Source organism: Pantherophis guttatus, chromosome 14 (assembly GCF_059756535.1).
Source record: "Pantherophis guttatus breed Tessera chromosome 14, ASM5975653v1, whole genome shotgun sequence".
In the NCBI taxonomy this organism is placed as follows: domain Eukaryota; kingdom Metazoa; phylum Chordata; class Lepidosauria; order Squamata; family Colubridae; genus Pantherophis; species Pantherophis guttatus.
In genome coordinates, this window is record NC_142076.1 from 3,214,984 (window position 1) to 3,231,282 (window position 16,299).

A 16,299-nucleotide genomic window follows, 5' to 3' on the forward strand; every position below is an offset into this window, starting at 1 on the left:
AATGCATATAATTATTTCTTTCTATGACATGATTTCTGGCCACTGCAAAAAATGTTTTATAAAGCATTATTCTCATGACACCCTGAACACAACACGACGAGATCCAGTGAATTTTTAATATCATGTTTTCTTGAAACAAGCCATAATTTCAGACTTACTGGATTTTTTTTTTTTACCATTGCAGTTTTCCTTCATTTGGTTCTAAGCTGTAGATACATTTTAGGAATTGAGGAACGTCTCTTCTTTCCTTCAAAAACTGCTTTCATCTCTTTGGGATATTATAAAAATGGTGTTGGACTGGTGGGGGGGAGCGGGGGGGATTTGCAGATGTTGTTTTGGGTGTTTATGAATGAAACTTCTTTTTTGTTTGTTACCAGAAGCAGCTTTTATGATGTTCCATTGTGGGACTAGATTATGAGTGCCAACAAGAATACCCGCTACAATCGTTTCTCCAGCAGTAACACTCCAACAGTAACACTCCCAGAAAACACAAACGGGGTAAGACAGTGCAGTGTGATGGCCATCTCACCTGGCATCCTGGAGTTTCCTCAACTCTCATCCTTGCCATTCTTGTTTTCAACCCATGTAAGATGGAAAGTAACATGTTCTCTCTTTGTCTGTTGCAGACAAGAATGGAAACTACTTTTGGACCTACGTATTCTGCTGTGACTACCATCACCAAAGGTTGGGACTGAATAATTCTTGCTCTGTCTAATCTGTGTAAAATTATAAAGTAGTTTACAGAATAAATAAATCTTGGCTTGGCCTCCTCTGAAAATCCAGTAACTTGTTTGTCAGGTGAAAGCTCCAGTCCGAGTTTCATAAAATTCAGAGTTGAATTTCATAAAAGCTTCGTGATCGCCCAACATACGTAGGAACCAAAAATAGATTGCACATTACTATAGCAAGTAAGAGTTCCCCTCTAATCAGCCTACATGTAGAGTACTGAATAGTTGTTGGGATCATATTTAAGGACATCAATAATTACTTTAGATCTCAATAATGAACATGATAGACCAGTTGAAAACTGAAGTTGATTTCTGGTAATAGGATTAGGGGAAAACAGGATTGTGATTGACAAGTACCGTACCTAAAAGCATGGCTGTCGAAAGATGTTGCCAGTTTGTTTGTGACAGAACTGGAAACAATAGGTGGAATTCTATGAGAGACAAATTTGGGTTAAACATCAGAAGAAACTTCTTTTTTCATGTAATACATTTCTATTAGTTTATCAAAATATAAAATACAAAGAATTTTTTAAAAGTAATAGAAAAAAAGAGAAAATATGGTGTAAAGAGAGAAAGGAAAGAAAAAAGCACCAACTTCCAACTTTCTTTAGCACAGTAGAAAATAATAACATTATAACCTCAACTTTTTACTTTTACATAACAGAATATGCTAGCCATTCCTATAGCCATAAGACTTTCTAATCAGCAAAAACAAAATCAAAGTTTCATTTTTTTTTATTGCAAGCACAAAATCCAGAAGCAATTTCCAAATAGAAACAAAATTAAATATATCCTCTTCTTTGGATAAAAGAGTCAGTTTGACCCTCTCTGCTTCTCTTTGCTGTGGGAAATAGTATATGCTTCTGTTTCCTCATTAATCTTTACAAACTGTTATAATTTATATTAATTTTTTTTAACCCTAAAGGGAGAAAACACTTTTTCTAATTTTAATATTTTAAACTTTAAAATTACTCAAATATTATATGTAAAGGGGGGAAAAAGCCTTCATTTTAAACCCAAAATTACATTAAAGCTTTTATTCAATTATCTATCTATCTATCTATCTATCTATCTATCTATCTATCTATCTATCTATCTATCTATCTATCTATTTATCTATCTATATCACACCAATTAATTCCAATTAGCTCATTAGATTTAAATCTCCCTCAAGTTTAACCTCATGGAGTAAACTCTTTTTCTTCTCTTATTTTCAAATTTGATCAATAATATTTTACAAAATTTGGAAATTATTCAACATTACATAGAAGGACAGAAAACATGCATTTACAAACTCATTTTATAAATACAAAACTACTTTAGAGCTTTTTTTCAATACATATATCAAACCTATAAAAATCCATCCTAACTAATTAAGTCATTAAATTTAAGTCATTCCCTCCAGCTTATCTTCATAAAATAAAGTCTTTTTTTTTCTCCTAAGGAGTGTCTAGCAAATCTGTTTTCTTCAAGAACTTCTCAGCCTTATTAATATCTATGAAAAAAGAGTCCCAAAGTTGTTCGGTTAAAAGTTGTAGATTAACTTGGAACATTTCCTCATAGAAGTCTTCTTCTCTGAGATGTCTATCATATCTTTTTTTTCTCCAAAAATTCTCAACCTTGTTAGTATCCATGAAGAAAAAATCCCAAACTTGACCTCTTAAAAATTCTGAATTTGCTTGGCACTCTTGTTTCAATTACACTGGGAGCAGGGGTGCGTTCTACTTACCTTTACTACTGGTTCATAACGGGATCGCACAGATCGTTGATGATGACATCCGGGGCAGTGGGTGGAGCCTCCCACTGGTTTTACTACCGGTTCTTGTGAACTGGTCCAAACTGGAGGCAACCCACCACAGACTGGGAGTGTTATATTCAAATCATCATAATAAAAGCTGGTGTCAGATTTATATTCCATAGTTACAGTTATTTGCATTGTCCAGTGTTTGTGGAGTTGTCACAGTGGGTTGATAATTTTCTATACCTAATTGTGTCTCTTGTTCATTTTAAATATCATCTGCATCATCTGTGTGGAAGCAGATAAATTGACCAAGAAATTAAAAGATAGAGACCAAACACAAACATGTTTATCCTGGGAAAAATTATATACTTGGCTAGAGAAGAGAAAATCATAACCCAAACCAAAAGAGGAAAGGTTGTTTTGGAGAAAACTATATTATACAAGGAAAGTGAGGTCGGTTAGACCTAATTGATATATAAAGAGATATAAGTTGTTCTATCTCCCCTAGATTGTAATACTGTATTGAATAGTTAGTTGCACCTATTACTTGTTTGTTATTTGTGATGTTTTTTGTGTTGTATGTTATTTATATGGTGTGTTGTTATTTTTTGTTTGTTTTTAATGGAAAATGTAAATAAAGATTATTTTTTTAAAATAAATAAATAAATAAATATCATCTGCATGATTTGTATCTTTAGCCCTTAGCAGATTTATGGTATAAATAGTAGTAACAGTAAAATTAAAAAAGAAAGCTATACAAAGAAGTGACCTCCAATCTTCTTTACAGTAGTTACAAATGAATTTATTATCCGGCCTCCCTCTTTCAGGTGACATTATGTGGTTCCTTTTTCCCCATATTCAACGTTTTTAAATCAGCAAATTGAGAAATCACCAATTCGTATTTTTTCCAAGTTAAGCAAAGAGTCCATAAGAGTTTTCCAGTCTTTTATAAAAGTACTTATTCTTTTATTCCTCATTGAACAAATTAGTTTTGCCATTTCTATGAGTTCTGCCATCTTCGCAATCTACTCCTCTTGTAAACATTTTCCATCTTTATGCAATCTTGTTATGTTGCAGAATGTCTCACCTCTCTCTTCTGATTCTCCTTTTAGCAGATGGAAGTAGTTCATACAAACAACATCGCCCGACACCCTCCTCCTCAAGTACACTCCCCTTTGCCTCCCGAGATGAGGATGACAGCATGGTAGGTGCTTTGAGGAGAAAAGAGATGGCAAGGTTGGGAATGGAGCCCTCGGCACTTTCTCTGACTCAGTTGCAGGTCACAAATTCCAGTCTGCTCCCCCCCCACATCATAGAATGTGCAGTTTAATATAGGAATAAATCTATGTGAACATTCTGTTAAAGGTTCTTAATTCTCCCAATTATTAACGCTGCTAAATGAATTGTTGTAAATTGGGGACTACATCTACTGTCGTATTTTGAGCTTTTTCACCAGTTCAACTAGTCGTTTTCAGAAATTTCACATTCAGAAGCACAATATAATATTGGTGAAAATTATAAAATGTTTTGTGTGGTTGGTGCTTTTGGGAAGCTGAATAATAGCAATCACTGAATTAATGAGGGTTAAAGTACATGTTGAACTTGAGCTAATTGAAAAAACAATGGCTTATTTGCTAGGGCTTCACTCCGTAAATCTTAATTTGGGGCCTAAATATATTCCATTATACTATCCTTGGAGATGTTGTTGAAGAAAAAATGGTTTAAAATGAAAATGAATTTATGAATAAAGAAAGAAAGCTCCACAGTGCCTTTCATCTGCCCTCTTTTTATTAAGTCCTGCTATTTGCCTTTAAAGGGAGGGCTGGGTAGGATAGGATATTCTTTATTGGCCAAGTGTCATTGGACACACAAGGAATTTGTCTCTGGTGTGGAAGCTGTCAGTATACATGCAAAAGTGATATTATTATGATATCAATAGGAGAAGGTAATAGGAAAGATGAGAAGGATAACACTAATACAGTCCTGTTACATGGATAAATATTCTTAGACATAAAACAGTACTATGGTATTTAGGTGTTCAACAGAGTAGCGTCATGGGGGAATAAATTGTCTTTGTGTGTTATTATTTTGGCATACAATGTCCTATAGTGATGTCTTGATGGGAGGAGTTGAAACAGTTTATGTCCAGGAAGTGAGGGCTCTGTAGATATTTTCTCAGCCCTCTTTCTGGTTCCTGTATTGTACAGGTCCTCAATGGAAGGCAGGCTGGCTGGCTGCAATTGTTTTTTCTGCTGTCCTAACTATCTGTTGAAGTCAGTGCCCGTCCTGTTTGGTTTTTGTACCAAACCAGACAGACAAGCAGAAAGAAAGCAAGAAATCAAAGCTACCAGGGCTATGAGGCTGATCCCGGGTCTTGATTTCTGCTTTTGATTCTCTGCCAGCTGGCTGGAAAGCCAGAGGAGTGCTTACTAGGGCAGGGCCTTCTTGGTTGCAGCCCAGTTCCCTTCCAGGAGACCCCAGGGCCAAGTACAGGCTTAGCATTTTAGAGAAGTTACTGTTTCAATGTATTTATTTTCATTTTGATGTGCATGTGCATATCATATGGTAGATGGGGCAGTTATAAAAAATTGATAAATGAGTAAAAATAATTTTTTAAAAAACAATTCATATGCCACCTCTCTACTCAAATGATGTTCAAGTAAGCTAATGATTTCTCTTAAAATTGAAAAACTAACGTGTTTCAAAGTTAATGCTAAAATTGATCAACAATAGCAGTAGCACTTAGACTTATATACCCCTTTCACAGTGCTTTACAGCTCTCTCTAAGTGGTTTACAGAGTCAGCCTCTTGCCCCCAACAATCTGGGTCCCCATTTTATCCACCTCGGAAGGATGGAAGACTGAGTCAACCTTGAGTCAATCAGGATCGAACTGCTGGCAATCAGCAGAGTTAGCCTGCAATACTGCATTCTAACCCCTGCACACCATGGAAGGAAGGAAGGGGAAAGGAAAAAGGGAGAGCAATAGCAGTAGCCCTTAGACTTCTATACCACTTCACAGTGCTTTACAGCTCTCTCTAAGCAGTTTACAGAGTCAGCCTCTTGCCCCCAACAATCTGGGTCCTCATTTTACCCACCTTGAAAGGAAAGCTGGGTCAATTTGAACTGTTCAGAATCAAACTGCTTGCAGTTGGCAGAGTCAGCCTGCAACACTGCATTCTAACCATTGCACCCACATGGCTCATAATAATAATAACAATAGGGTGGATTAAAGAGATGCATCTTTACAAATGTTCTAAATGCGAGAGCGTGGGGATCAAAGAGAGCATCTTCTCTCAGTATCTAGGAGGGACCTTCTAGAAAGACCTTCGCAGCTGGTACCTGAGCTATCAAACTCTGGGAGAGCCTGCCTGGAGATTTGTAGATTCCTGGAGTAATTAAACGACCGAGGGCTTTGAAGGCCAATATTAGCACCTTCAGTCATGACATTTGAGCCACTGGGAACCCCTGTGTCAAGGTTCCAACTAATGCAGGGGTCTCCAGCCTTGGCAACTTTAAGACTTGTGGACCTCAACTCCCAGAATTCTGTGAAATCTGGGAGTTGAAGTCCACAAGTCTTAACGTTGCCAAGTTTGGAGACCCCTGGACTAATAAATCCAACCAATTCAGCACTCCAAGACTTTCAGTTTCTTCAAAGAACTGCTTTATTGAGTACATCATTTTGGCATGAATGAATTTAAACCCAGCTCTAACTATTTCCCACGTTTTCAGTACAGTTTAATGTTAGATATCCTCCTCCCTCCAGTGTCCCAAGTCACCTTGTCCAGTTAGGTGCTCTGGCATCTCCTCTGGCCACCCACCTGTTGGGATGACCTTGGTTCCCACGAGATAGTAGGTTGTTTTGTATAGTCCATTCATTTCCCCTGTCCCCGGGGATTGTGTGGCAACTTGGGAAATGGAAGATGGCTGTGACGGGCTTGATCCATTTCAAAAGTAACCCCTGCAGAACTTCAGCACAGGAATCTGGGGATCCCCGCCCCTTGCGCTAAATCACAGCCAGTTACGGTCTCCCAGCACCGCCTCCTGGACACAGGCAAATAGAAAAGGCCGGAAGCATCGCAGAACCGTGGTTTGAGAGCCTCTCCCTGCTTTGAAGATCCCAAAGGGGTTCCAGCAGCCTCAGTACAGGTAGTCCTCAAACTTACAAGCGTTGTTTGAAGTTACAACGGCACTGGAAAAAACGACCACTTTTCACGCTTACGGCCATTGCAGCATCTCCATGATCATGTGATCCAAATTTGGAAGCTCCGCAACTGGCTCATATTTATGACAGTCGCAGTATCCCGGGGTCCCATGATCCTCTTTTTCGGCTTTCTGATGAAGCAAAGTCAATGGAGAACGAGATTCACTGAACAGCCGGGTTACTAACTTAACAACTGCCGTGATTCTCTTAACAAATCTGGCAAAAAAGGTTGTAAAATGAGGCAAAAGAAATGTTTTGCTTAGCAACAGAAATTTTGGGCTCAAACGTGGTCATAAGTTGAGAACTACCTGTCTTGCCTCTAATTCACAATTCTTGCAAGCCATTGAAACTTTTAAGTTTTAACTTTTAACATCCAGAGGACTTTGGAACTTGCCAGGCCTTCCTGATCGCTTTTGTGACTTTTTGAGAGTGACCTATAATGACCCGGCCCTCAGGTCAAGAAGAGACTTCTTAGTAGATTTCCTAGAACTGCCTTTTGCAGTGCGTGGGATGTAAATACATCTCATCTATGAGGAAGCATTCCTTAACTGTCAGGCTGGTCCTATCCTGCCCGATTTAATCATTGCAAGAACAGCAAATCCAGATCAGCTACTTAAACAATAAAATGAAACTTGTATCCAAAAGCAGGGGAATGCCCGGTACCTGTTATCGTTTGTGTTTGGCCTGGAATGTCACCAGGGTGAGACGCAGGAGAGCCTCTCTTGAGTTCCCTGCTGTAAGCTGCCTGATGAGAGGCTCCTTTCTCACCCTCAGCAAAGAGCCAGCATGTTCTGAACTTCCTTTTCCCCCTCTTCCTTTGGGAAAGTACATCATGGGAGCCATGAAGAGGACAGGACATGGACAACTCGCCTGTCTCTTCTGTTTAAAGGTTATGACTGCCAGATTCCCCCCCCCCCTTTATAAACTTGGCTTTTTGTGGCTCCTTCTCTACGGCACAACTTTTATTGCTGCTCTTCTTATCCCGGGTCAGTCCCACGTTCGTATAGATGCAGTGGGTCTGCCTTGGCCTTCCTTCCCTGGATGAGAACCTGAGAGGTGGCCATTCTGTTAGCAGCTCCCTTGCTGAGCCGGTCCCAGAGAGCCTGCAGCCAGGACAAGCCGGGTGATTGGCGGGCATGGTGCCCAACTGGCTCTTCCACCCCCCCCAAACAGGAAGCCACAGAGCAGAACCCCGACTGAATTGAATAGGAGGAAGTCTCCAGCCATCTACGCAAAGCAAATTGGCAGAAGTGTGTGTGTGTGTGTGTGTGTGTGTGTGTGTGTGTGAAAGAGAGAGGCAGAAGCAGAGGCAGCCTAACCACAAGTGCTCTTAGGAACAGCAGAAGCCATGAGAGCGAAGCGTGGTAGGTTTTTGGTGAAGGATCATAGCCGAGAACCAGCATTTCTGGTCAGAAGCCTGGTTGAGCATCAGGAAGTTCCATGTTGGGAAGGTGAGCTTTTTATGTATCCGCCTCAGAGGCAAAAATCGGTCTGGGGTGCTTTTGCAATCACCTGTCAGATTTGTCAAGCTTTTCCCGATGATTTAACGGTTAAGTGAAGTGCTGGTATTGCCCAAGAAGTGAAAGGATTTCCGAGGGCTCAACTTTGCAGACCTCTGTGAAAAGCAAAAGTAACTTCTTTGCAGGGCAAGTAAATGTGCTTTGTCTGCCACTGAGGCCTCCCTCTGTTTAATCTGTGGTTTATTTCTTGTTTTGAAAAAAAAAATGCAGAGAGGCTTGCAAAAGGAATTTGGTAGTCACACTGTTCCTTTGTGTGCTGCTTGGCCCTTGCCCGTCACAGGTCAAACAGCCACTTAGGACAGAACCTCGCAGAAATATGTTGAATTTTGTTCAGAAAGGCTGCCATTAGCAAGGGCCTCCTGGAATCCCCCGTAAGCCTGGTTCTGAACACACATGTTGTAAATTGTTGGTTGTGGCTGCTGTGCTATTTTATCTTAAATAAGTGACCGATTCATATCTCCCTCCCTCCCTCTCTCCCTCTCTCTCTCCCTCTCTCTCTCTCTCTCTCTCTCTCCAGCCGCCAATCACCCGTCGGTCTGACTCTGCCATCTCCGTTCGTTCATTGCATTCAGAGTCCAACATGTCCCTCCGCTCAACGTTCTCTCTCCATGAGGAAGAGGAGGAGCCAGTAGGTATTTGGGGGTTGGGGGGGGCAGAGTTTCCCATAATACATGATGTGGAAGAGGTCTATACATTTTTTTTCTATTAACTACCAAAGTAGAAAGCTCCCTGTATTGCAAGAATTTCATTTTTTCTTTTCACGAAGGAACCTTTGGTGACAATTATTAAAACAATAAGCCTTCTGCCTCCTTCCCCCCCAAGCAACAGAATGAAAATTTCTTAATAAATTATTGCTGTGTTTAAAAGAAAAACCCAGAGGAACCTAAACCCAAGAGAGATGTGGCTCCCTGATGCAGAAGCTGATGAGCCTCCTGTCCAAGGCGTCCTTGGTCCGTATTAGACCTGTGGTTTTAGCTGCCCCCTGAAGCATGCAGTGCTGCAGCCAAAAAGGGCTCTGAGGAAGGAAATCTCTGGGTCTGCAGCCTAATTGGTCTTGCTTTTCACAGCCCTTATTCAGCTGATGGGGGTCTGGACTGTAGCTTCAGTTATTCCTTGCTGTTGCTGTAATCCTAGATGAAATTAAAAGAGCCACAAACTTGCCCATCCCTGGCATAAAGGAAGTGGCTGTTCTTTTCTGGCACAATTCTTTTAACTATAAATCAATGCTTTGCCACAACTCACAACCACTGCATAAAAGTTACTCTGTGCCTCTCTAGAGTTTACTGCCCATGGCCCCCGTTCAACTATTCTGCCTCAATCATGATGCATCATGCATGGAGTTCAGTTCTAGGTATTGAAACGCTGGGCCTTTGGAAGTTTGCAAGAACCCTTTTCTCTGAAGAAACAGCTGTATGTTGTTTTAATAAAAAAAAACAACGTTCCAAAGCTCTCCCCCCAAATTTGGCATAGGTAGTGATCAACGTGTGTGTAACCTGCATTATATCACATTTTCCTTCCCCAGTTAACTCTTGGCTCTTCCAAAAAGGAAAAGTGTCCTCTTTCCTGCCATCAAAAAGCATTACGACTTACGACCACAACTGAGCCAAAAGTTTTCGTTGCGAAATGAAACATTTGTTAAGTGAGTTTTGCCTCATTTTACAACATTTCTTGCCACAGTTGTTAAGTGAATCACTGCAGTTGTTAAATATGTCACACAGTCGTTAAGTGATTCTGGCTTTCCCATGGACTCGGCTTGCCAGAAGGTCACAAAAGGGGGTCATGTCAGGGGTGAAATGCTCCCGGTTCGGACCGGATCGCTTGATCCGGTAGCAATGGAGGCGGGTGGTTTGGAGAACCGGTAGCAAAAATCCCTGTGCCACACCCCACACACACCCCCACCCAGCTGAGCCGCACAATCTTCAGAGGCTTTTTTTTTTTACTTTTAAAAGCATTTTTTCTACAACCTCTTAGGCTGAAAAAAGTAAAAAAAAAAAAAAGCCTCTGATGATCGTGCAGCTCAGCTGGGATCCTCAAAGGCTTTCAAAAGCATTTTTTCTACAACTTCTTCAGAGGTTGTAGAAAAAAATGCTTTAAAAGCCTCTGAGGATTCCAGTTGCCTGATTGGAAGAGGCTTTTTTTATTTTAAAAGCCTCTGACGATCCAAGCTGAGTTGCCTGATCGGCAGAGGCATTTAAAAGAAAAAAAGCCTCTGCCAATCAGGAAACTGGTAGTAATGAATTTTAGATTTCACCCCTGGATCACGTGACCCCGGGGCACTGCAACCGTCGTAAGCATGAATCAGCTGCCAAGTGTTTGAATGATGCTCACATGACCATGGGGATGCTGCAATGATCAAAAGAGTGAAGAAGGGTCGTAAGTCACTTTTTTTCAGTGCCGTTGTAACTTGGAACAGTCACTAAATGAACTGTTGTAAGTCAAGGACTACCCATATTTCCCCTGTGCAGATTGATGACTTTGGGGGGGCGAGTGGGGGGTTATCCTGAGCATGCAGCTGTGTCCCCAGTAGTTTAAAATCAGGGCTCTCCAAACTTGGCAACTTTAAGACAGCTGAACTTCGACTCTCAGAATTCCCCCAGCCAGCTATGAAGTTGAACTCCTCATGTCTGAAAGTTGCCAAGTTTGGAGAGCCCAGGTGGCAGCAGCTGCTTTGGATTCCCTAGACCAGTGACGGCTAACCTTTTTGTCGTGGCGTCATCAAAGTGCGCACACATATGACAGCGTGCTTGCACGCGTGCCCTCCCCCATGCGCCTTGCCCTCCTGTGCATGCTCCCCTGCCCCCCCCCACATGTGCTTGCACCCCCTGTGCCCTGTTTTGGGCCTAGCAGGACTCTCTGCAGCCTCCTGGGACCAAAAACAGTCTCCTCCCTGCCCCCTGCACATGTGCGTGTGACCCCCCCATCTCCCGCATATGCGCACGTGTCTCCCACATGCACCCCGCCCCCACACATGCACAGCAGAGACCCAAAAATCAGCTGGCTGGCGGGAGGTGCACACATATGCGCAATGGAGCTGAGCTGGGGCGACGGCTCGCGTGCCCACAGAGAGGGCTTTGTGTGTCACCTGTGGCACATGTGCCATAGGTTCGCCATCATGGTCCTAGACGGATAATTCCCCTCCTCGCCCCCTTGCAAAGGGGATCCTTAGTCCTTCCGGTGCCTTAGCTGCTTTCAACCTGGGAACTGCCGAGAGTTAGTGAGGTGTTTTAAATGAATAAATAAAATTCTCTCCTTTCCCCCTCCCTGATTGTGAAGGAAGATGGCTTTTTGGTATCTGGATTCCAAACCTCTGGACCAGTGGTGAAATCTTCCCTGGTTTGCCACTGGTTTGCTGCCCCTGCATACGCATTGCGTGCCAAGCGCGTGCTTTGTGTGCGCATGTATGCACAGTGCACACCAAACGCAAGCTGTGTGCGTAGTGCACACCAAACCCATGCCAAACAAACGCTGCGTGCGGAAAAAGGAGGCTTGGGAAGGTAAGTAGAAGTAAGCGAGGGGGGGGAGAACAGCTGTGCCACGCGATTTAGATTCACTAGAAAGCACGATTTCTGGCTTTCTAGCGATTTTAAATCGCGCGGCACAGCTGATCATCGGAAATACCGGTTTGGACCAAGCAGTAGCTTTTTTTAAACTACCGGTTTGCCAAACTGGTAGCTTTTATCGCTACCGGTTTGCCCGAACCGGTGCGAACCAGTAGGATTTCACCACTGCTCTGGACTAATTCCAACTAGATGGCAGCAGAAAGTTAAAGCAGACACAATTCTTTAATAATGCCTTGTAGTTGTGCTCTGGATTTTTTGCGAATGAAAAGTTTTGCTTGGGCCCTAGAGAGTTCTGCTTATACCCCTGCCCGGCCCCCTCTTTAGAGATATTTAGCTGGGGGCCTGATGAGGAAGTGAATTCACGTTGGCTTGAATGTGAGGTGCTTCTTTTGCCCCCCTAAGAAAATGGAGCCCTAGTTTGCACAGATGTGCTCACATTGAAAAGGTGAGTTTTCTCTTGTGAACACCTAGAGATTGTGGGGTGGCCGACACATGCTCCTCCTCCTCCTCCTCAGGGCGAGCTCTCCAGCCATTCACAACCTGGAGCTTCGTTCTCTGCCATTATACAGGTGGTCCTCGGCTTACAACACTTCATTTAGTGACCGTTCAAAGTCACGACGGCACTGAAAAAGTGACGTATGGCCGTTTTTCACACTTATATGATTGTTTCAGCATCCTTGTGATCAGATGATCAAAATTCAGATGCTTGGCAACTGATTCGCATTTATGACGGTTGCACAGTGTCCTGGGGCCTTTTGTGACCTTCTGACAAGCCAAGTCAAGGGGGAAGCCAGATTTACTTAGTAACTGCAGCGATTCACTTAACATCTGCGGCAAGTCGTGAAATGGGGCAAAGCTCACTTAATATCTGTCTCTCTTAGCAACAGAAACGTTTGGCTCAGTTGTGGTTGTAAGCCCCAGGATTTACCTGTAAATTTTGTCTCCCAAACTCCCCAGCCTGGCAGAGCATTGCTGGGTTTGAGCCAAAGGGAGGCGCCATTTTCATTCTCACACGCGTGTGTTCTGGTTGGTTGCAGGAGCCTCTGGTGTTTGCTGAGCAGCCTTCTGTGAAACTCTGTTGCCAGTTGTGTTGCAGTGTGTTTAAAGATCCCGTGATCACGACCTGTGGGGTAAGGAGTCGAACTGGGCGGCAGTTTCAGTCGTGTGGAGAAAGAGGTCGGGGAGGACTGAATTGGAGCATCTTTGGTGGACTTGCTGGACTTGGCCGTCCAGTCCAACTTCCTGCACAGTGCAATAATCCCAAAATGCATCTTTCTTTGATTAGCTCTGGAATCCTCCCCGGTAGGGAGGTTAGACCGTGTAGGCCAGGGATGTCAAACTCGATTTCATTGAGGGCCACATCAGGGTTGTGTTTGATCTCGGGTGGGTGTGGCCGGCTCGACATCATTTGTGTTACGGGGGCCTGCGGTGGCCTGAGTCCTTTGCTAGCTAAAACGGGTTCCCAATCTCTGTTTTCGGCTGGGACGGCCTCCTGCAACCCTCTGCCAGCGAAAACGGAGCTCGGGAGGGCCGTGTGCGGCCCTCCCAAGCTCCATTTTCACTGGCAGAGGGCTGCAGGAGGCCGTCCCGGCCGAAAACAGAGATTGGGAACCCGTTTTCACTGGCAGAGGCACCACAGACTGGTCCTTCACTGTTTCCAGGGCGGCTCTGTGGGCCAGATCTAAGCACCGGATTCATCCTGTGGGCCTTGAGTTTGACACCCCTGGTGCAGGCTGAAATTCCCTCCCCCCCCCCCCAACACACCTTTTCTGCCAGCCTCAAATGTCAGTCCTTCCCTTCTACTCGTCCTGATCCCCTGGAAGAAACAGAAGCAAAAATGGACTTAATTGATCTGCCCTTTCTTTGGCTGTCCTTTTCTCCCCCAATGGATCCTTTGCAGCTGTGCCTTCGACGTCTCCTTTGGTAGGAACTCCAACCCACAGTATAATGGAGCCTGCCCACCATGCTCGAGACTAACGGACGTAAAGCACCGACTCGATTTTATGACCTGTTTTGTGGCAGTCATTAAATCATTGTGCCGGTTAAACAAACACCGCAGTCATTAAATAAAGCTACGATTCACCTATTGGTGCATCTCAAGTCGGACCCTCGGCCACTCTGTGGGTCAGCCCTCTCCATGCCCCTCTGTCTCACATCGCCTCCTTCAGACCCGCCATGGTCATCCCGGTGTCATCCTTTATAGTCTCCAGCCAGCGGGTGCTCGAGCAGTCCCCTCTTCTTTTTCCAGTGATCACTCCCAGCATTTGACTTTTTTTTTCCTTTTTTGCCAGTTCAATGTTTTTATTGAGTTATAAAATATTATAAGATACGGAATACAAAAGTAAATAGAAAAGCAGTGGGGAGGAAGAGGGGGAAGAGAAGTGAGAAAGGATAAGAATAAAAGGAAGAAAAAGAAGCATTTGATTTACGACTGTTGCAGTAAAATAAGGCATTAAAAAAATACAGATAAATAGAGTTGGAAGGGACCAATGTAGGTCATCTAGTCCAACCCCCTGCCCAAGCAGGAGACCCCACACCATCTCTGGCAGATGGCAGTCCAGTCTCTTCTTGAAAGCTTCCAGGGATGAAGCTCCCACAACTTCCAAAGGCAACTTCTGTTCCACTGGTTGATTGCTCTCACTGTCAGAAAATTCCTCCTTATTTCTAGATTGAATCTTTCCTTGTTCAGTTTCCATCCATGATTCCTTATCTGGCCTTCGGGTGCCTTGGAAAATAGTTTGACCCCCTCCTCTCTGTGGCAGCCCCTCAAATATTGGAAGATGCTATCCTGTCGTCCCTAATTCTTCTTTTCACTAGACTAGCCAGGCCCAGTTCCTGCAACCGTTCTTCATATGTTTTAGCCTCCAGTCCATTGACATCAAATCACAAATCACTTTTGTTTTTTCATAATAATATGAACAAGCCATTCCTATAAGGATCTGTCAGTCTACTCTGAAAATCAAAGTTTCATTCTTTTCCACTTCAAGCCCGAAGTTCAGAAGTGGTCTAAATGACATTTTAAATGAGTCAGTTTTCATGACGTGACCGAAGTATGACAGCTTCTGTTTGGCAATCTTGGCTTCAAGGGATATTGTTGGTGAAGTTCGGTCTAGGACTTCTTGGTTATTTTTACAGTCCATGGGATGCGGTAATAATCACCTCCAGCCCCACAGTTCAAAGGCGTCCACCCTTCTCTTCTCTGAGCTGCCTTTTTCAGAATCTAAAGTTTCGCAGCCATAAATAGCAATTGGAAAAAAATTATTGCGTTAGCTAATCTGCATTGCATTGCGAGATTGATGTCTTTATACTTCCAGATGTCATTCATTCATGCCAGACATTGCAGCCCACAAAGATGGTTTGGACATGCAGAGCACACGAGCCCTTGTGGTTTCCTAAGCAAGGGTTAATGGCACGTGGAGAGACCCGACGGAGTCCATCCAGCCAGAACCCCCTTTCTATTGTGCAAGTTTCCTCACGGTTTTTCCAGCCAGCTGCTCTGACATGTTTTGGGGAATGTCGGAATGGAAATTGGGAGCAAGGCCCAGCTTGCTTTTTGCTCTGCTGCAGACTCTTTTGGCCTCCCTGGCGAGAGCGTTTTCCTGAATGGATAGAGCAGGAAAGGGAAGTGAGCAGCTGGGGAGGAATTACCCCTCAGTTGGGGGCTGCAGAGCCCCCAGTAGAGGAGAGTAAGGCCAACTTTGAGCAAAACACTTGTAGCCAATTCAAGTGTGGCAGCCCAAAGTTGGTGCTCGGTTTATCCTGGAGAATCTAGGAAGGAAGGTGAAGGTCTTGTGTCTCCTTCCCAGGGGTTCTGCTTGGCTGCCCAGGCTTCACTCCTTCCAGCTGTGGCTTATGGTTGCCTGGTGGCTGTGGCCCTTTTAGAGAGTGTTCCTGGCTGCCTCGACTGCCACAGAAGCACTTCCTTGTCACCAACACAAAGCCCAGGAGGATATTGTGAACCAAAAGAGGATAAAATGAACGAATTAGAAAGAAACAGTTCCAAATATAGTATCCCTTTTAAGAGCTCAATAGTATCCCTAGCCACTAAGCTCGGTAAATCATTGTGTATTTCTGAAAATAATCACTTCAGCAGAAAAAAAAACCCCAGTAGTGCAGGAGACTTAATCTTCAGTCACGGATGTGCCAACTCTCAGTCTCGCAAGAGTTGAGCAGCTGGCTCAGAAGGCCCTCTTGAACCCTATGGATCAGTTCTTGATCATCGCCATCTCTCCTAAATTCTCCTCTGGCTTTTCTGTGATTCCTAAGTAACAAAAATAGCCATAGATGATCAGTAGGAATGCAATTAAAACAGAACACTGTAATTTGGTAAAAATCCTGAGACAAGCACAAAAAATTTGGAGCACAGCTTTTCGTTCTAACTTGTTCCCTCCCTCTCAATTGTCTTGGAACTATTCCTCACAGTAAGACAGCAAGTTGCACCAACTCACTTCATAAATCTGAGCTTCACTTGTTCAGCCCAGTAGACTTCCCGCCAGGCATCAGTCAGTAGCTTTCCCCGTTTAACGCTTCTGCAGATACAGATTGAGA

The 16,299-nt window shown here is 43.5% G+C and overlaps 1 protein-coding gene across 5 annotated transcripts in view; it reads left to right on the forward strand.

Annotated features, from left to right (window-relative positions):
- TRAF7 (TNF receptor associated factor 7) overlaps positions 1 to 16,299 on the forward strand; it is a 64,774-nt gene that overhangs the window by 8,646 nt on the left and 39,829 nt on the right. Inside the window, exons 2-6 of one of the 5 annotated variants that reach the window (XM_034420589.3) lie at positions 378 to 498; positions 627 to 684; positions 3,585 to 3,673; positions 8,709 to 8,819; positions 12,789 to 12,881. In XM_034420589.3, coding sequence (XP_034276480.1) covers positions 415 to 498; positions 627 to 684; positions 3,585 to 3,673; positions 8,709 to 8,819; positions 12,789 to 12,881 — 435 coding nt within the window. In that variant the 5' untranslated portion in view covers positions 378 to 414. Of the gene's footprint in view, positions 1 to 377; positions 499 to 626; positions 685 to 3,581; positions 3,674 to 7,904; positions 8,123 to 8,708; positions 8,820 to 12,788; positions 12,882 to 16,299 lie in introns of those variants that run through there. The other 4 variants (XM_034420586.3, XM_034420587.3, XM_087878553.1 and 1 more) reach the window with 4 other exon arrangements.